The 17936-nt window shown below is 38.2% G+C and overlaps 6 protein-coding genes and 1 long non-coding RNA gene across 9 annotated transcripts; 2 read left to right on the top strand and 5 right to left on the bottom strand.

The window, feature by feature from the left end:
* Nucleotides 1-160: 160 nt before the first annotated feature.
* On the top strand, nt 161-5632 carry LOC110859809. Its single transcript, XM_022108804.2, has 6 exons — nt 161-1275; nt 1372-1620; nt 1743-1852; nt 4482-5192; nt 5282-5328; nt 5422-5632. Exons 1-6 carry the CDS (start codon nt 1148-1150, stop codon nt 5542-5544), a joined length of 1368 nt encoding a protein of 455 aa, XP_021964496.1. The 5' UTR covers nt 161-1147; the 3' UTR covers nt 5545-5632.
* On the bottom strand, nt 1883-4396 carry LOC110859808. Of its 2 annotated transcripts, none has more exons than XM_022108802.2 (7): nt 4130-4396; nt 3972-4051; nt 3453-3909; nt 3194-3380; nt 2964-3108; nt 2796-2900; nt 1883-2400 (listed from the first exon to the last, which is right to left on the bottom strand). In XM_022108802.2, exons 1-7 carry the CDS (start codon nt 4299-4301, stop codon nt 1939-1941), a joined length of 1608 nt encoding a protein of 535 aa, XP_021964494.1. In that variant the 5' UTR covers nt 4302-4396; the 3' UTR covers nt 1883-1938. The 2 variants fall into 2 exon arrangements, with proteins under 2 accessions (XP_021964494.1, XP_035715645.1); XM_035859752.1 differs by having other exon boundaries at nt 2278-2704.
* Nucleotides 5597-7007, bottom strand: LOC110859810. Its single transcript, XM_022108805.2, has 3 exons — nt 6620-7007; nt 6282-6501; nt 5597-6210 (listed from the first exon to the last, which is right to left on the bottom strand). The coding sequence occupies exons 1-3, from the start codon at nt 6892-6894 to the stop codon at nt 5713-5715; spliced, it is 993 nt and encodes a 330-aa protein (XP_021964497.1). The 5' UTR covers nt 6895-7007; the 3' UTR covers nt 5597-5712.
* A 3715-nt stretch (nt 7008-10722) lies between these two features.
* LOC110859971 (FMN-dependent NADPH-azoreductase) lies at nt 10723-11867 on the top strand. The gene is made up of 2 exons (XM_022109012.2): nt 10723-11108; nt 11178-11867. The coding sequence occupies exon 2, from the start codon at nt 11200-11202 to the stop codon at nt 11788-11790; it is 591 nt and encodes a 196-aa protein (XP_021964704.2). The 5' UTR covers nt 10723-11108; nt 11178-11199; the 3' UTR covers nt 11791-11867.
* Nucleotides 11868-11872: 5 nt separating this feature from the next.
* Nucleotides 11873-13489, bottom strand: LOC110859924. Its single transcript, XM_022108956.2, has 3 exons — nt 12712-13489; nt 12422-12629; nt 11873-12335 (listed from the first exon to the last, which is right to left on the bottom strand). Exons 1-3 carry the CDS (start codon nt 12831-12833, stop codon nt 11994-11996), a joined length of 672 nt encoding a protein of 223 aa, XP_021964648.1. The 5' UTR covers nt 12834-13489; the 3' UTR covers nt 11873-11993.
* Nucleotides 13490-14282: 793 nt separating this feature from the next.
* On the bottom strand, nt 14283-15750 carry LOC110859836. 2 transcript variants are annotated; one of them, XM_022108837.2, is made up of 3 exons: nt 15303-15750; nt 14994-15222; nt 14283-14931 (listed from the first exon to the last, which is right to left on the bottom strand). In XM_022108837.2, the coding sequence occupies exons 1-3, from the start codon at nt 15464-15466 to the stop codon at nt 14557-14559; spliced, it is 768 nt and encodes a 255-aa protein (XP_021964529.1). In that variant the 5' UTR covers nt 15467-15750; the 3' UTR covers nt 14283-14556. The 2 variants fall into 2 exon arrangements, with proteins under 2 accessions (XP_021964529.1, XP_021964530.1); XM_022108838.2 differs by having other exon boundaries at nt 14994-15219.
* A 541-nt stretch (nt 15751-16291) lies between these two features.
* LOC118438931 lies at nt 16292-17198 on the bottom strand. Its single transcript, XR_004837148.1, has 3 exons — nt 16801-17198; nt 16499-16699; nt 16292-16417 (listed from the first exon to the last, which is right to left on the bottom strand). It is a non-coding gene; the product is annotated as an uncharacterized LOC118438931 (long non-coding RNA).
* Between the last annotated feature and the right edge of the window lie 738 nt (nt 17199-17936).

The following is a 17936-nucleotide window of genomic DNA, read 5'->3' as shown; positions in this document are numbered from 1 at the left end:
ACGTGGTGGACCACCACCACCATTGGGGGTAAATTATTTTCCTTGTTTTGTTATGTTCTTACTGTTTATAAAATAAACCACTCGATTTTTTATTTTACCGTTAAATAATTCATTAGGTTTAAAATTCCCAATTTAGTAAAAATAAAACTACACTATGGGTAAATTCTGGGTAAATACGAAATATCCTAACAATGTACATTCATTTCAATCTCTCATAAAGGATACAAATTATCTTTTGTCATTAGATCTTGACAGTGATATCGAATATGAATCAACCATCTATTTAAAATAACCTTAAACATGAAGAAGGAAATGCAAACAATTTCGAAGAAAGGAATACAGAGAGAGTCAGCAATTATCTATATTTTAGATAATTTTTCAGAGCTCTCGTGTTATTTAGTATGATGAATTACTTTATCTTTCAAGTTGAGAGTGAAAAAGTGAATCGTTTTGCCCCAAAAAAGTATTTTCCCCATTTTGTCCATTTTCCCCACTTGCGGGGCTTTGGGGTGGGTGGCTAAAACCCATTTTACCCACCCATTTTCCCCACCCTATTTTCCCCACGGTAAAACCCTGATAGGCACACACACAAGTGAGAGAGAGTTGAAATTGAAGAAGCACGTAAAAGCAGAGAGAGAAAACCAAAGTGCAATTGTGTCGCAGGCTTCAGTTTAGTTTTGCTGGGAATCGGCTCGGTTGGTTGGAAATCCGTCTCAGCGTCAGTATTTCCTAAAATACTTTGATGGTAGAAGAAGAATTGTTTTTAGCTCGTTCACTCACTGTTCTGGTGTTTGGGTCTTAAACACTGGAATGTGTATCCAACTACTTAGAAGAAAAAACATACAGAAAAACAGAGCTCTTCAAGTCGGGCTCCTTTTACAAAAGATTTGTTGTTGATTCTTTAACTTTTTCCTTTACGTGACTAAGCATAGTAAGTAAGTCAACCAAAAACGGGGAGGATTCGTGATTTTGTGTGGGTGCAATGAATACATATACCATTACAACTTCTTGCGACTTGAGATCTAAATGGGGTTTCCAGTTAATGGGAAACACAGGCAATGTCATCACGTCTCTTATTACACAACAGACTTGTGCTACTACTACTCGTTAAGTTTTGATTTAAAGTACTTGCTCACATCAACCAAACATGGATTTTGGGTCAATTCGAAGAAAAAATAAAGTGTCGCAGCCAAGCAGTAGGAGAAAAACTTTGTCATCATCTAATTTATCCTGCATGTCCTTCAACTCTGCATCAGTTGCGACGAAAATCTTAAGGTACACACCATTAAATTACTTGAGTTAACATTCAAATCATGTGAAATGGTGATAGTTATGCCAGAAATCATGTGCATGTAATTTAATTCTGTCTAGTGTCACTGTGCCAAAAGATTTTGGCTGCGATGTCAACCTGGAAGGAAAAATTATCCATATGAGACACGGTGGACCGGCCCACGCTCTGGGAATTGTACAACTCGGAGATTACATTCGGATTGTGGAGGATGACGATGACCAGAACCAAATGGAGGGGGACAGCAACTTGGTAAAACTTCAAGTAACTTTTGGAGTTTTACTGGTCGACGTACGACCCAATTATCCGTTGGTTATAGAAATTGGAAATCGGTAAGAGTAGCGAAAAGTAGAAAACAATGAGAGAAATAATCCAGTTAGTTGGACTCACACGCACTCAAGGAGAAAAAAAAGTTTTCATGTTGTCACGTCTTCGCCTTTCCTATATTTTTCAGAAGCCACACATCCCTCGGATTGGCACTCGCAGACTCCTCCGAGAACAAAATTCGGATCAGCTCCATCCAACCGGGGTCGCTTGCTGACCGATGTGGATTCCTCCAAACTGGTGATATGAAATAAAAACATTAAAACCAAACATCGTAGTAGCTTATTTATTTTTGTAACAGACTGTTAAACTAATTAATATAATAATTATTTTGCCCAGGAGCAAATTACAGTATTTCCACTAATAACTGTATTGTTAACATTGATAATGGCTTTGGTAGCGTCATGCTTGTCTTCGTACTCTATAAATGCGAATCCACTTCCTTCTTCCATCACTAGCACTTTGATCTGTCCGAATTCGGAGAACTTACTTCTCAAATACTCTTGGGATACGTTCTTTCCCAGACCGCCACAATACATTCTCGAATTGGTTGATAATGTCCTTGCAAACACCACGTCAAATGTTGGACGAGGTAGCGTCGACGAAAACAAAGTTTCGAGTGGAGATGGTTTGTTAGGGGGGTGAGGGTTTTTTGGCCTTGGGAGTCCATCACAACCGGAATTAAGATGTCTATTTTTATTTTGGACCGTTGCAAAAAGTTTTTTGCAATATGGACAAGTTTTATCTTCATCAGTCCGTGTGAACCCAGGTTTGGGCAAGTTGTTCATCTAAAAAAACATTTTTTAAAGAGGACAATAGGCAGGTTGAGAAAATGAACTTGTAACGTGTAACGTGAACTTGTAACCTGAGTGACGTCACTGCTCAATTCTGATTGGTTGGTTGCTACACGTAACGACCTCGAAAATTTTCACTTTTTTCTCTACAAGTTAACTTTGACGTGTAGATCGGTTGCTACACGTACCACGAAACTTGTAGATTTTGTGTAACTTGTAACGCAGGTTACAAGTTACGGGTCAAATTTTCTCAACCTCCGAGCATTTTACTTGTAGCAAAAAGTGGGCGGAGCTATAGCTACACGTTAACAATTTTTTTACACGTTCATTTCAACCTGCCTAATATTAAAAATATATTACCACACCACTAAATTTGAGGTTTATCTTACATCAACGTCAGGAATGGCGTGACGAGTGAGACCTTTGCAGTATTCATAATAACGAGACATAGCTTCATTAAGTATTGGTTGGTGCGTATCCATCAGAAGTTTTGCCTATAATGAACATTTATTAAAATGTGTAACATAATTTTACTGTGGTAAATAATAGAAAACCACCGTCTCGGACTTCAATGTTCCCAATCCCTTATGATTCTTCTTCAGATCAAACTTGACTTGTTTTGATACATAATCCGACAACATAAAAATATCTATTGGGAAAACTTCATCGACTCTCACGAATAATCCTTCTCGGAAATCCGTCCTGTTCATATTAATTATGTAATTATTAAGTAAAGATGGTAAATTACAATGGAGGTATTCAGGACGCTTTTGTAAACTATTATTACCAACTTGAACAAGCATCTGCTGTTAAAGGGAAATGGATCTTGCGTCGGATTTTTTGCAAAATATCAAAAGCAGCTACTTGAACATTTTTTTGTATGGTAAATCCGAAAAGGTTTCGATCAATTACTTCACATCCTTGATGGAGGTTCCTCACGCGCCCAACCCAGATTTGGTAGCAGTCAGAGTTGTCTGAAAAATTGGCATGTGAAGTATAATACTTTAAACATTTACAAAATTAATATGATTCATATATGATGTAACCTTTTATGTCTTCCTTTTTCAATTGTACATACTCAATAACACCTGGCCTGGGATTGATGAAAACATTTTGATTTCCAATTTCCAAAACAAGATGAGACATCAAATTCACTTTTGAAGTGCCAAATATTCCTTGAAAACTAGTCTTGGGGGAAATTTGCTTGGTTTTCTTCAAATAGTTCGTATTGGCTTCTGTTTGGTTCCTTTTAGCTGGTTGGCGTGGTGCTTGAATAATTGAAAGTGGGGGTCTAAGAACGAGACTTGAACCATGAGTAGCCGATGTAGAGGGCGAGACCAATGGGATATTTTCTTGGATGTCAGAAACATGTGAAACATCAGATGGAAAAATCTGTTCATGATTCCGCGATTTTGATTTTTTGATTAATTGCCTATTCATTGTACAGTAATAATCATTCTCTGATTGCAAGCTCCTAATCATGTCATTTTTTTCTTCAAGTATCTGCAATTTATAAAATGTGACATTATTGTAGGTAATTGTATGTCCCTGATGATATCACTTACAGTTTCATTATTGTTAATGATTGTTAACAGTCCATCCAATGCTGCTGAGCTGCTCTGGGTCCATAACATGTCTTCCTTAACTGTAGAAAAAATAGTCTTGCAAATGATGTTGGAAAAAAATTTATAGATAGAAGTTACAGAAACAATTTTTTTACTACCTTGATTTATTACGTGCCTAATATCCTGATCGTGAAAACGTGTAATAATTCTTCTCAATTTCGCCTGGTCAACTTCAACTCCGAGAGATATCACAACTTCCTCAACTTGTTCTGCTGAGGGGGCAGTCCCTGTAGCCGACATGGCTAAAATATAACCGAAAATGTACTCCATTCTAAAGTGATTTGAATAATAATATGGATAGTTAAAAATGTTGGACTGTCTTCAAACAATATTTAGACTTTCAACATAGCTGAATTCAAAATACCCATGCAATCACTCAATGACTTATTATTATCGTGAGAAAATATTTTCATATTGAAAGTTTTGTTTCTTTCCTTCCTTCTTTCCAAGGTGACATCGTGACATCCATCTACATCACGAACGACCAAACTGCGGAGGAAACTAGTATTCCTTGTTGCTCTCCGTTCTATAATTCTTACCAAATTGCTCAAATCTTAAGACAACTGACGTGTAAACAGTCCTCCATTAAGTTGACCATAGTGCCTTGTCATCCGAATCAGATCCTGCAACAAGTCCAGTGTCACATTTTACCCCCACCCGCTAGTAACAATTCCACGGAGGACATTGACATCCACTCTGGGGGGTCGGATTCTACTTTGACCCTTGGTGAAAGTGATAGTTCAAACTCCATCACGAATAATCACCAACAAAATGGTGGTGGTAATAATATTATGACGAGCACATTTTGTGGGAAAACTTTTAGAAACATGCACAGTCCCAGCAGTTTGCTTTTATTGCCCAGGAGGCAGATTGAGAAAGTTGATGAACAAGAAGAAGAACAAGGAGGTTACTGTGATGGTGGTGAAAGTGGTTGCTGTGTGCTTTCTCTTAGCCTCTGGAAAGATCCGTTGTACGAGGATTGGGGATTTAGCTTAGTGGATGAGACTGATGTTGAGTGTGACGCTGGCGACACAGATTCAGAAGTTGATAATACATCCGCTCATCATCAAGTTATTAACAGCAGGACGAAATTGCTAGGAAAAAATATACAGGAGCAGAATAATCAGGAAGGTGCAATAGTGGGTGATATCCGACCCGGTGGTAATCCATGATTTTTATGCTTAATAAATGTATTATTGTCCATTACTTGTGGCTTTCTCCAATTAATTCCAATATCGTAATTGTTACAGGACCAGCTTATATAGCCGGGTTGCGGGCCGGTGATAGAATTATGGAGGTGGGTGAGAATGGATTTAACACACTTTTATGGATTTGGCCAAACAAAGTAAAGAGCTCAGTGTTACTAAACTTTATTGTGTTTACTTTACAGATAAATAGACAAGACGTATCCAAACTAGAGAGCACGATGCTGGTTCCTTTACTAGCTTCGTTGGAAGACGCTTTAAACCTCGTAATTTTAAGAGATCCGAATATTATTAATGGAGACGAATAGAGCACCAGGAATTATATAAAGTTTTTTTTTTAAATATTATTTATTTAGAGTAATAAAACCCGAAATTTTTTTATTGTGCATAATTTAAGTAATGAGACCAGCAGTAATGGTAAAAAATATAATAAATTATTCAGAAATCACTATAATAAATTGACCAGAGTATGCCCGTTAAAAATCCCAAACTGGCTGACAGTAACCAATAATGCTGTAATAACTACCGGGAGGACACGCATTCGGAATGATGGACAAGCGTCGGAGCGTCTTTCCAGGAACTCTGCATCGAGGAAGGATATCATCCCGGTCAATAATTACTTTTTCGTTAACGTCACAAAATTTTGATCCGCTTCCTAACAGGACGCACGGTCCAGTTCCGTTGAGCGGCACAAATCGTTGCGGAATCGGAGCAAGAAGAGCAGATTTTATCCGACTATCTTTAATTTTGATCACTGGATCGTGGCCAGAAGGATGAGCAGCAGATTCCGTGGATGAGATTATGCTGCTGCTACTACTGATATCCCAAATCCAGGGAAATATTAGTTTTGATGATAGCCGTCCATTTTTGGTAGATAATCGTTGCTGGAGTGGAATGAGGCATTGATTTTTTTGACAAAGTGGTCCTCGTGCTTCTTTGCTGAGGATTAGCCATTCGCCAGGCTTACAGTAGCCCTATATTTAATGATACAACATTTATTTAGTATCATTGGGATTGCTATTGTAAATAATATCAGAAATCTCACCTGCGAATAAATTGGATAACACGAGTTAGACGAAGGATGAAAGACTAATGGAACTTCATGATTTTCAAAGTCGCATTCACAATATCCATACGACGCACTGTCCATTTCCTCTTTGAAAACCATTTTCTCTCCGCAATGTCCTTGTGTGTCAATTTCTGAGCATTTTCCCGTTTTTAAGTCGTATCTCGACAGTATATTGGCTCCCGGACAGAGGATTTCTCTGCATTTAAGAAAATTAAATACCAATTAGGATTTTGATCAGCCATTATGTGCATAATTTTAACTTGAGTAAGTAAAAGAATTATTGCAACACTTTGTTTTGTGCAATGATGACTCACCGTAGCTGAGCATCCTCTCGTGCTACCAACAATCTCCCATTAGTCCTTTTTTGAGATCCTGTTTGCACTATTTCTTCATCACCACTCGTATTGATTGTGATGGCTTCTTCTTCTGATTCATTTGACTCATTAACAACAGATTCGGGCACATTCAACACAAAATCTTTAGAAAACCTAGAGTTCTGTCTTCTTCCATGCGAAAATGGTAAAACACTTTGAAGATTTAATACTATTGAGATCGTCAGGAAGACGTAAATGATGCGTCTACTCAACATTTTAATTAATTAAAAATAAAGAAGTTTTGCAATTGTTTGTTCTTCTTGTTTTGGTTTTGTTAAGCAAAGACGCACAGCTCGCAACAAAAGACTCTTGATTAATGAATACTGTGCAAAGCATGACTTCCGTTTATATAGGATTCGCTATACTTGATGTTGGTGTAGGAGCACTTGCTACATTGTAAAGGGGCATCCTTGAAGGACTTTTGTTTGCGAAGACAGGTTTTCCCAGCGATCGTATTCTTCATCATAAGACGTCCTAAGGCAAAAATCCAGTCGCGTTATTACGTTGCGTTAGTTTAGGTAATCTGGAATTTTCTTTGCTGTTAAGACTGGATGCGATGGAATTTGCATTACAAAAGTGGCAAAGTTGTCACTTACAATTAAGTTAAAAGGTAAGAGATTCAGGTGAATCTTAGTCACTTGTTGTGAGAAACTCAATGTTAAACAACAACGTTTTAGGTGTAGGATTGCATAACACAATTCTCATAAGTCCAGCATGATGGAAAAATGATTTGGTTTTCATGACAAAGTCAGGTTTACCTTGCTTGAGGTTGATGCATGGGAACTGCATTCCAAATATTGTGTACATTTTCAATATGAAAATGTACACAAGAAACCTCAATTCGTGTTGGCTATGCATATATGTAAAACAATTTATGAATGAACACAGAGGAAGAAACCAGTCACTGAATTTTGAGAAATCGTCAAGTGGAAGGTCAAGTTCATAGAGTGTTGCAATTTCATAATTATTCATAGCATGCATTCCATTAAATCGTTGACAGTCTTGACACTGGTCAATGTCAACTGCTTATTTTGCTGACGTTCATGCACGTTGAGGAAGAATCGAATGAAATCTACTAAATTCGAGTAAAATTAAGATTTGTAATTAAAAATCAACTTGACAACATTCCTGTCCAGTAAACAATTAGAAATTATTGTTAAAATTAAAGGCAGCTAATTCTAATGCAATTACATGCAATTCTAATTTATATATCATAATACAAGGTTACGACCGTCACTTCGATAGCCTCAAAAACCTCCATTTTTGAAGTGCTAATTATTTGGGCCGTCGCTAACGGTAATTAAAGCACAAAAATTTCTACCAGAACGCCGAAATAGCCGATTTCACATTTACAACTGCACTGATTCTTGTATCGTGAAGACTGAAAGTGTGAAGAGACGAAGTTGCAGTTGGCATGTAGATTTTTACAAAAATTATCACATAGTGGCAGTAGTGATGGGTTCCCAAACGTTTCACTCTCTGATTGACAAGAGTTACATGAATTTATGTCAACTTTTAATTTATTCATAAATTACTACCAAACCCAGCCATATATTTGCAGCTTTATAATTTTACATGTTATTTGAACATAATTAATTTGCCCTGTGTCCCTTCCCATGATGTCGCAATCGAAAAACTGACCTCAGATTCGAAATCAGCGACCAAAAAACTATGAGAATCGACATTTACAGTGATTTACCCGACCTCAACAACGTTGAAATAATTAATTATTAATGATGAATTATTTGTAACAATTGTAAACACGGAACATGTGAGGCCGCTTATCGCAGGTGCTATTAATAGCACCAAGTCATACAGTATGACTGAGTGCTATTTATAGCAGAACTTTCACCGGGTGCTATTAATAGCAGAACTTTCACCGGGTGCTATTTATAGCAGAACTTTCACCGCCCTCCAGAGGGTATAAAAGGAGCTGCACCAGAAATTTTTGTCAGTCTGCGGGAGGCGCTCGTGGGGGACGTGTCCCTGGGTGAGCTCCCCATTGCAGCTGCGCCCTTGGGCCGCCCTGCCTCTCTGGGGAGTCGGGTCCACCCGTGGTTTGTCCCACAGCCCCGACTCTCTTCCCGTTGGAGGGGTGGTCCGGGGGAGCAACGCTGCAAGGGGAGAGCCTTACGGGAAGGTCCCCCCTCCAATGCTCCTCCCACCAAGCAGGCTCACCGGGTGGGGAGCCGGCGGGGCTTGCCAAAAGTGCGGGTGGCGCTTGGCAAGTGAGAGGGGCTCTCTACCTCCAACCCTTGGGTGACGCCGCTCTTTAGCGATACCTCCCCTTGGGGCCGACCGGGTTCTCGAGTTCGAAGCCTTAATGGGGGCCGATTTACGGGGACCTCCCACCTCGTAAGGCGAGGGTAAGACGAGACCCTCCGGGGGAACGCGGTCGCGGAGGCGGTGACGTGGATAGGGCTTTCCCGGCCGGTGGAGGTAGACCCCCGCGGACGCCCGAATGCGTCCGCGGGGGTCTACCCGCGTGGAGCACAAGGGAGCGACGTCCTCGTCGTGTGCTCTGGAAACGCCCTTCTTAGGGCGGCCAACAGCTCCCCCCCCCTTATAAATGCATGGCATGGCGACAACCTTTGTCGCCAGGCCATAACTTCGCCATTTTTCGTCCGATTTGCATCAAACTTCGACAGAGACTTCTTTTTGGTGTTGTCGACGTGTCGCAAGGTCCCACCCGTCGCCACCCCCTTGCTTTCGCCAAATTTCGTCGCCATGCCATAACTTCGCCATTTTGCGTCCGATTTCCATCAAACTTCGACAGACTTCTTTTTGGTGTTATCGACATGTCGCAAGGTCCCACCCACCGCCACCCCCTTGTTTTCGCCAAATATCGTCGCCATGCCATAATTTCGCCATTTCTCGTCCGATTTGCATGAAATTTGGCACAATGCTTCTTATTGGTGTTATCGACATGTCGCAAGGTCCCAACCGTCGCCATCACTTTGTTTTCGCCAAATTTCGTCGCCATGCCATAATTTCGCCATTTCTTGGCCGATTTCCATCAAATTTACACAGACACTTCTTATTGGTGTTGTCCACATGTCGCAATGCTCCAACCAGAGCCACCCCCTTGTTTTCGCTAAATATCGTCGCCATGCCATAATTTCGCCATTTCTCGTCCGATTTGCATGAAATTTGGCACAATGCTTCTTATTGGTGTTGTTGACATATCGCAAGGTCCCATTCATGATCATACCCATCCTCAAATTTGACAGGTACAGGAAGTCTATCCTTCAGACAAGCAACGTCAACCGATGCACAACCGGCAATGTTGTGCAGATAAAGATCTCCTTCATCTGCCTTTGAATCACCACGGAAGTCTGATCCACCACGATGATTGAAAAATTGCCCGGGCTGTGCATATTGAGCAATTGGTACGAGTACTTCCTATTGATCATCAATGGACGATCCGGATAGCACCACTCGAGGCTGCCCAAATCTTTATCAAGCAACATTTCAGTAATCAGTCCTCGTTCCTAAAACAAGAAAGAACAGAATGGTGATGTTTAACTCCAGTTACAAACTGAAGAATTATTTTTTAGCATTATGATAAAGTGTTAAAGTTAAACTATCAAAGACAACTTGACCTTTTGACGCACCTACCGCGTATTATTTTCTTCCTTCCCTAACAAATCAAGTTTTATGTTCCTTCAATTTTTGTCGACAGGCTCGTAAAAACCCTTCGATAATCATTTTTTTAATTAGAAAAGGCAGTTTTCTTATTTTCTTCCAGCAGTCTTTCAGTGAGGAGAAAAGACATTTTGGTCTTTTCCCCTCACTAACTTTGAGTGCAAGATTGCTTGACAATTTATCATAATACATCCATGATTAAAAACCTACTCCAAGCAACTTTGCAGGGCCTTTTAAGATAGCATTAATACCATCTTGGTAGTTAATGGCAACACATTTGGGTGGAAATGACCCCCACCGGCCAACTACTTGACCGATCATGCTCATCTCCGAACTCATCCTTACTTTTTACCCGAAAATGAAGCATGCAAAATTTCAACTCGATAGCTTTTGTTTAAAGAGAGTTATCGTGCCTACAGACGGACGGACAGACAGACATCTTGACAAATCTATAAGGCCATCTTAAAAGGCCTAAAAATTAATTCGAGAATCGAAAGCACGAAATGTGAGTGTTGACGATTTTTGTGCGGTTTGTTTCTGGGCGACAGTTTGTGCGACGCACACTAGTTCCAAAAGGTACCAGGGTTTTCGAAAATTAAAGTTTTTTAGGCGTCGAAGCAATTGTCGCAACCTTGTAATTATTACTAAAGTTGTCAAGCAACCTTGATTCTAATGATTAGGCAATTGATGAAAGATTAAAATTATAATTAAAAAGCAACGAGAAAATTAAATAAATAAATAAACTATTTTTCCATTTTGAATTTATTAATTTACTTCTGTGCAGGTACATGCATACTTTTTTGAAACCTTCCATAATAGTGAATCACCAATGACGTCAATGTTTATATTACAGCTCCGGAGAATCAGCTCTATCAATGTCACTAAACATTGTAAGCATCCTAGGCTCCGTGCGTGGGGGGAGGATGGTCGAACGAGTGGGGAAAGTGGTACACAAATGCATCCAGAACCGAGGCGTAACCCCGATTGTGATGGATCCGTTGAAGCTTTCAAAATACGAACTTGTCCAGCAACCACTTCATTACATTCAAAATCCCGACCATGTTCCAGCCTGGATGAAATCGGCTCATGAAACTGTGCTGAAAGCAGATGCGTTTTTTGTCGTGGTGTCAGAATACAACAGTGGAGTACCTCCTGCTCTTACAAACCTGATGAATTGTTTCCCACCATCATCATACCGACACAAACCGGTGGGGATTGTCACCTATTCGATGGGAAATTTTGGTGGGGCTCGGACCCTCACAATTGTACGTCCCTACCTCAATGAACTGGGCCTCCTTCCTGTTCCGTGTTACGTGCCAATTCCCACTGTGAATACATTAATTGACGAAGATGGAAATACCACCAATCAAATGGTTCTGGATAGGATTGGCCTGGCGGTGAAAGAGGTCTTGTGGTATGGGCAAGGGCTGAAGGATTTGAAACTTAAGACCCCTCCACCGATTTAATGATTAATTATTGTAACTCTTGTATTGAAAAGTAATTAAATGATTTTAATAATAGCGAAATAAAATCAAGTAGTCTGATTAAACACGGCTAAAGAATAACTTTTTATTAAAATTCGAGAAATAACACATAGATAATACACAAAAAGGACGAGAATGCCAGCACTTCGTCCGAGATCATTAAATATAAAATTGTTAGTGAAAAGTTACTCTTCTTCCGTCAAAGAGATTGTAATTGCCCTACGACATTTGCCATTCATATCTCGTCTCGTCCCTGGCCTGCACTTTAACTGACTCGTCCCAACTACAGACTGTTCTGCAATGGTTGAGATGCAGTCCGGAGTCACTTCACTGTTCCGAATTCCAACTTCTTGTAATGAGGTGCACAATTTTGATGGTTTGTTAAGGGCCACACATTCATTTTTGAACAAAACTGTTACAGTATCCCCGTCAACTTTCGGAGTTGAATGAGTCACACATGAATTAGGAGCACAAATTGGATTAAGAGTCTCGTCAAATATCAGCCATTCACCGGTAGAGCAATAAGACTATAAAATAATTAAGTAATCATAATTAAGATCAATTATGTGGGTAGTAAATTGGCAATTAGATTGTGCATAAGGCATGTATTTACCTGTGCATAAGTTGCATAACAGTCGTTAGTCTGCGGATTGTAGACATACGGCACAACTTCATCCTCTGAGCAATCACAATCTCCAAAACCATTGTTGTCAAATTTTAGAAATAGCATGTTCCCAGTGCATGGTCCTTTTGTTCTCTCTTTGTAGCATTTTTGAGTCTCATTATGGTAATATTCTCTTCTTTTGCATTTGAATTGGGTGCTAAATTTTGCAATACAAAATTAATACGTCATTAATTAACGAGGTTTACCTGATAATCTCAGTAATTTATTTGTAAACCTACTCTTCATAAGAAATATCATTGTCTGGAATTGGGACTGACATGGTCCTGAAAATATTCAGCGTGAGGATCAGCAGCACAGTTGAAAACCAGCGTGGAAACAATGATATATTAGAAGATGCCATTTTATGACTTTAACTCGAATTTATTTTATGTAATGAACTGCGACGTTGACTTAAGTAATGTATTTAAAAGTTTGCAAGTATCGTTTTTACGATAGATTTATGTTTCTTGTTTTTTTTCTGAGAAAATATTTTATTCTCGGGCGCTTTATGTATGAAAAGCCAAATACGTTTACCTACGTGATTGTGGTTATTACTGAGGAATCACAATCGTAAGTGAGAAAATTATCGTCATGATGTGGTTAAGACATACGACTTTAATAATGCGTGCTCATATTTACAGATATTGTATATTAAGCCAATTAATGAAGCAGAGTAGGCAGACAGACAAATATTATTTATTGTGGGTTTTGCTTGGAATTTTTGTAGTGGTTAATGAAGCAATAAAAAAGTCGTAATAGTAACTTGAAGTATTAATTCAGCTGACAAGTTCCACGAATTTTGCGGAATAATTACCGGTTCCAAGATTTATATCTTCGTAATTATGCAGGCTATATGGTGCACAAGTGGTGCGATTATATGGTAAGTTGTCTGACAACTTTTTATATGACCTGACCAACCAAAATACTCTAAAGTTACTCACTAGTGACCACTGCCTAGTCATTAGTAGGATGAGACAATCATAATGAATTTGTAACTGCCTCAATTGTAACGTAGTAAATTGATACTTATTCTAAAATCAAGAAGCTCTGAGACGTCTACCACCACTTTGCAAAATGCATATTATATACATACATATGCATATAACTTGGGATTAGGAAATGGCTATGAGCGTTGTGTGTGACAGAAATTAATTCATGCTGGTAGAGAAATTATTTGGTGAATTACAGTTTTGTACATAAATAAATATTGGAAAATCAGCTTTTAATAAATTACTTACTTATATCACTATAATTACATGGCTTCATTGTGCGTAGTTTTACGTAAAGACACAAAAAATTTCAAGGAAATTACAAGTGTGAACATTACTTAACCATATTTTATGAATTATTCAAAATCCACATTATATTTGGGTTTGTGGAACAATGATCTAATTCTCTTCTCTATGAAATCAGAGCATTATTGTTTGCCTAATACGTACAAACCTTAACTACTATTAGCTCAAGAGCCTTTTGTCACCCGTGTAGCCCACGTAGTTGTTCGAAGGTCCAAAAACTGTCAAATAAGTTTGGATCGCAATGATAACGCAGATTAATGGGAAGAGCATAACTAGGACTTTTATGAGGAGTTCGTTCGTATAGATGCTAATGAATGAGTTGGAAGGCCAAGGTCTCAATAGCGAGTCCACGTTCTCGGCAGTCGACTTGAAAATGTAGGACAAAACTTTGTCCTTATCATGGTCTTTATCCTTCGTCTTTCCTCCTCCACTGCCTGGTTCGGCAGAAATAAGGCTGGCACAACTGGCAATGAGGATAATGACGACGATTGCAAATAATTTAAGGCGACGAAAAATAACTGGAAACATTTTTCACTTTTATTTCTGAGCACACAGTGTTATTAAAATTACGAGCTATGTATACATGACTAGTCTGAAAGAGTGGACATTTAAGAGTGAAACAGTATTTTAAAATGCTATCATTTCAACATTCAAGTTCAAGAGTAGAAATTACAATTTTTCAATTATCCAACATAAATTAGCCGTAAATATACCAAGTGAAAGTTATTTGTACTTGTTGATCAGTCGATTTTCACAGTAAATAATAATGGGAAAGGTTCCCTGTCTTATTTACTCTGACGAAGGTGCTGATGAAGGTTTTATGGTAATTGTCCTTCTACACTTTCCATGAACATCGCGACGACTCCCTGGCTTACAAGATAGCGTTCTCGTCTTAAAAACGGAATGTAATGAGACAGAAAATTCCTCCCCGTCCCCAATTCGACCACATGTTGGGTGCACTTGGTCAGCAACAAAGGTTACAATCTCGTCTGGCTTACAAGCAGGATTTTTGGAGTTTAGTTGAACACATTTATTATTAAATTCTACGATTGCTCCATCACTGGAATCGTCTGCGTCAAAGAAAATGACATCGTCACATTTGTCGCGGACGCATGTGGGGTCGAAATCGGAAAATGTGACCCATTGATTGGGCTCGCAGTAGGCCTAGAGATGGGGAAACTTTTTTAGTATTGTTTTGAAATATTTCGTACAATTTTCTTCATTACCTGGGTAAAAATATGATAGCACCGATCAGACGCAGGATGATAGACGAGTGGAATTCTGGAATTCAGAAAATCACAGTCGCATTCCCCAAAAACGGTAGAATTGACATCGCTATGCCAAACCATATTCTGTCCGCAGGGACCTTTCTCGCCTAATTTATAACAATCTTTAGTCGCTGTGTGGTATCGAAACGAGGACGAAGTTTTGCCAGGGGGACAGAGGTGTTTTCTGCTACATGCATAAAATAGATTTTTTTAGTCATTGCAGAATGTTATTTTGAAAAAAGGTATCGTTTTTAAATAATTGTCAACCTGAGCTTAATTTGTGGCTCAGAATCGAGAGGGGCTTGTGGGTAGTTCCAGTCGATAGGTTCCACGGGGAAACATAATAACGGAGAAATTGAAAGTAACAACAAAAACACGGCAAACGGAATTGAATTTGCAATTTGCATCATCGTTCGGCTTAATGAGCACATTTCTATTTAATTATCATGCCACACGATAACTGAAAGTTTTTTAAAGTAAAAGTAACGAATTGTTGGTTTCTAAAATCATGTATAACAATGTTGTGTATTGCTTTGTAAAATATGCAAATCCTGGTCTCAAATTCTGCATTTCTACTGTATAAATCTCGCGCAATGTAATGTTTTATTCAGCCACAGAAGAGCAGTTGTGAAGCTATACGAATGTGAAATCTCACTGAGATCTACTTTTGCAAATCTGCTCCTGTTATTACACATCCACACTACCTGTCGTCGTTCTCGTATGTGTTGATCACCTGTAATCATCCAAGTTCATTTGCATGGTGCAGGATTATCAAATTAGCATGTGAGACTAGTTAGGTTTTTTTATATAAATACTTGACAATTCCACGAATTCTCATGAATAAAAATCGGTACTATAGTGGCCGCGGAAGTGTGGGTACAGAGGGACAATGTCCCCACGATTATTCAATGTCCGCATCATGTGCCCATGTTACTCATATAAACCCCTCCATCCCCTACAATCTTAATGTCCCCAGATGTCACCACGGCCAATGACTGAATAGAGTGGTTACAAAGTAGAAGTTGTTTATCTGATCAAATTAAAGTTCAAATGAGGCAGCATGCACAGAAGCTCTATATAAAACTATTGTATAACAAGTGACATTGCATATACAAAAACATATAAACAAATAACTCCGACGCCGTTATTAAAATTACTCATGCAAAAGTTTCAATTAAAATAAAAAAATGATTCATGAAAATGGTTCGCACTAAAAAGCTAGAAGTAGAAAGAAATGAAATTTTAACAAATATATACACTTACAGATACATTTATTTGAGTAACTTCTGCTCAATTCATTCCAAATACATTATTTTTGGGTCCGATTTCTGTTGTGTCACCGTAGCTAGGATCCGGGTAATACACATGCCTTAATCGGTTCCCTAACCGAGAAATGAGTTGCGTTGCATTTTAACATACTTTGACTAATTTAACAAATTATTAAATTTATATGGCTGCAAAACCTCCCATTAATCCAAGTAAGGCACAAACCCCCATTGCCGAAGATGATGGTGGTATTGGATCATCGTCCAAAATTAAAGAAGTTATTCCAAAGCGAGGTTATCTCCATTGTGAAGACGAGCTCACTTTCGTTCTTTGCAAACCTAAACTGCTTCCGTTAAAGTCATTTACGATGGAAAAGTTGGAGAAAATTCAGGCCGAATCTGTTGAAAAAGCAAAAGAAATGATGGAAAATAGTCAATTGGACTGAAATGTGGGGTTTTCCCATCTCGATCACCCAGTAATGCGAAGGTAAGAATTATACCAATTAAAGGATTGAAGAGGATTAGGATTGGAATTTATGATCGAACTTATTTTATTTTTGACAGGCAACGCCTATTACATATGCACTATTCTCACTTTCGAGGATGAACTCACGTCTGAATGAAGTGATGTAAACAATAATTATTTAACCAGAGTAATTAAATATACTCTTCGTTTATTAATGTTAATATGAAACAGTTCGAGTATTGAATAAATAATACTTCGTGTTTGGACGAATTATATTTTTTGCTAATCAAATGTGAAGAATTTTGTTTTTTATGACTTGCATATTTTGAGCTCAAACGCAATTTAGAATAACAAAATAATAACATACACTGAAAGTATCGTGTGATTAAGTTCAGAAGAAGAATTGCAAATAAATAAACAACTCACTTTGAAACTGTGTATCTAAAAATTTGTCAAATCTACGATATTTTCCTTGAAACATAATTTTCTAATTTGTGAGCGGGTTGAATTTGTGAAAATAGCTACTACTGAAAATAATGGATATGAAATTATATTCATACTTACATAAATATGTATGTAAATATTATGATATTCTCCTATTCATGCAAAAAATATTGCTACTCTTCTTCAAACACAATTGAGTTCACGTGTTGGATAAAATAACCTTCTTGAGATGTCCTGCAAGAATAACAAAAACAGAACAAAGTCCAATGAATTGCTTGTTTTTTTGTGCGGGTTACAAAAGCAGAAACACAACAATTACCAACCATTCGTTTTTATACTCGCTCTTCATTTGCATAAGGAACATCTTTATATCGCATGCGTCTGATCTGATTCTGATCTAAAAGCAAATTACAAATTTTTGGAATTATGAGAAACAATTCACTTTCATTTTAATTTCTCCAGGATTCATTCTTCCACATATCCTGTCTCAGCATCAAATGGTTACATGTCAAAAACTTTTACGTGTGCTGATGACCGTGTCAATGTCAAGGTTAAAAAGAAGGTAATGCATGTATATTTATCATATCCATCTGCATTTCCAACTAAACTTGGAAAACTTAGAGTATAAAACTAGTAAAGACTGGATCATTTATAATTTATAATTTTGCATAGAAGAGACTCGTGTTTCTGCCAATTTTAATGAGCAGACGTAGGTGTAGTGCGATA

This window comes from Folsomia candida, unplaced genomic scaffold (genome assembly GCF_002217175.1).
Source record: "Folsomia candida strain VU population unplaced genomic scaffold, ASM221717v1 Fcan01_Sc028, whole genome shotgun sequence".
In the NCBI taxonomy this organism is placed as follows: Eukaryota; Metazoa; Arthropoda; class Collembola; order Entomobryomorpha; family Isotomidae; genus Folsomia; species Folsomia candida.
Note: the sequence above shows the minus strand (reverse complement) of the source record. Positions and strands in the feature narration are given on the sequence as shown.

Excerpts from the sequence above, each read along its gene's own strand:
- LOC110859809 (XM_022108804.2), top strand. The coding sequence starts at position 1,148 with ATGGATTTTGGGTCAATTCGAAGAAAAAATAAAGTGTCGCAGCCAAGC. Across the intron at positions 1,276-1,371 it reads GTTGCGACGAAAATCTTAAG|TGTCACTGTGCCAAAAGATT; the intron begins GTACACACCATT and ends AATTCTGTCTAG. Across the intron at positions 1,853-4,481 it reads ATGTGGATTCCTCCAAACTG|GTGACATCGTGACATCCATC; the intron begins GTGATATGAAAT and ends CTTCTTTCCAAG.
- LOC110859808 (XM_022108802.2), bottom strand. The coding sequence starts at position 4,301 with ATGGAGTACATTTTCGGTTATATTTTAGCCATGTCGGCTACAGGGACT. Across the intron at positions 4,052-4,129 it reads TAGGCACGTAATAAATCAAG|TTAAGGAAGACATGTTATGG; the intron begins GTAGTAAAAAAA and ends TTTTTTCTACAG. Across the intron at positions 3,381-3,452 it reads GAAAAAGGAAGACATAAAAG|ACAACTCTGACTGCTACCAA; the intron begins GTTACATCATAT and ends CCAATTTTTCAG.
- LOC110859810 (XM_022108805.2), bottom strand. The coding sequence starts at position 6,894 with ATGTTGAGTAGACGCATCATTTACGTCTTCCTGACGATCTCAATAGTA. Across the intron at positions 6,502-6,619 it reads CGAGAGGATGCTCAGCTACG|AGAAATCCTCTGTCCGGGAG; the intron begins GTGAGTCATCAT and ends TCTTAAATGCAG. Across the intron at positions 6,211-6,281 it reads GTTATCCAATTTATTCGCAG|GGCTACTGTAAGCCTGGCGA; the intron begins GTGAGATTTCTG and ends CATTAAATATAG.
- LOC110859971 (XM_022109012.2), top strand. The coding sequence starts at position 11,200 with ATGTCACTAAACATTGTAAGCATCCTAGGCTCCGTGCGTGGGGGGAGG.
- LOC110859924 (XM_022108956.2), bottom strand. The coding sequence starts at position 12,833 with ATGGCATCTTCTAATATATCATTGTTTCCACGCTGGTTTTCAACTGTG. Across the intron at positions 12,630-12,711 it reads AATGATATTTCTTATGAAGA|CACCCAATTCAAATGCAAAA; the intron begins GTAGGTTTACAA and ends TGCAAAATTTAG. Across the intron at positions 12,336-12,421 it reads GTTATGCAACTTATGCACAG|TCTTATTGCTCTACCGGTGA; the intron begins GTAAATACATGC and ends ATTATTTTATAG.
- LOC110859836 (XM_022108837.2), bottom strand. The coding sequence starts at position 15,466 with ATGTGCTCATTAAGCCGAACGATGATGCAAATTGCAAATTCAATTCCG. Across the intron at positions 15,223-15,302 it reads GAGCCACAAATTAAGCTCAG|CAGAAAACACCTCTGTCCCC; the intron begins GTTGACAATTAT and ends TTATGCATGTAG. Across the intron at positions 14,932-14,993 it reads GCTATCATATTTTTACCCAG|GCCTACTGCGAGCCCAATCA; the intron begins GTAATGAAGAAA and ends CCCCATCTCTAG.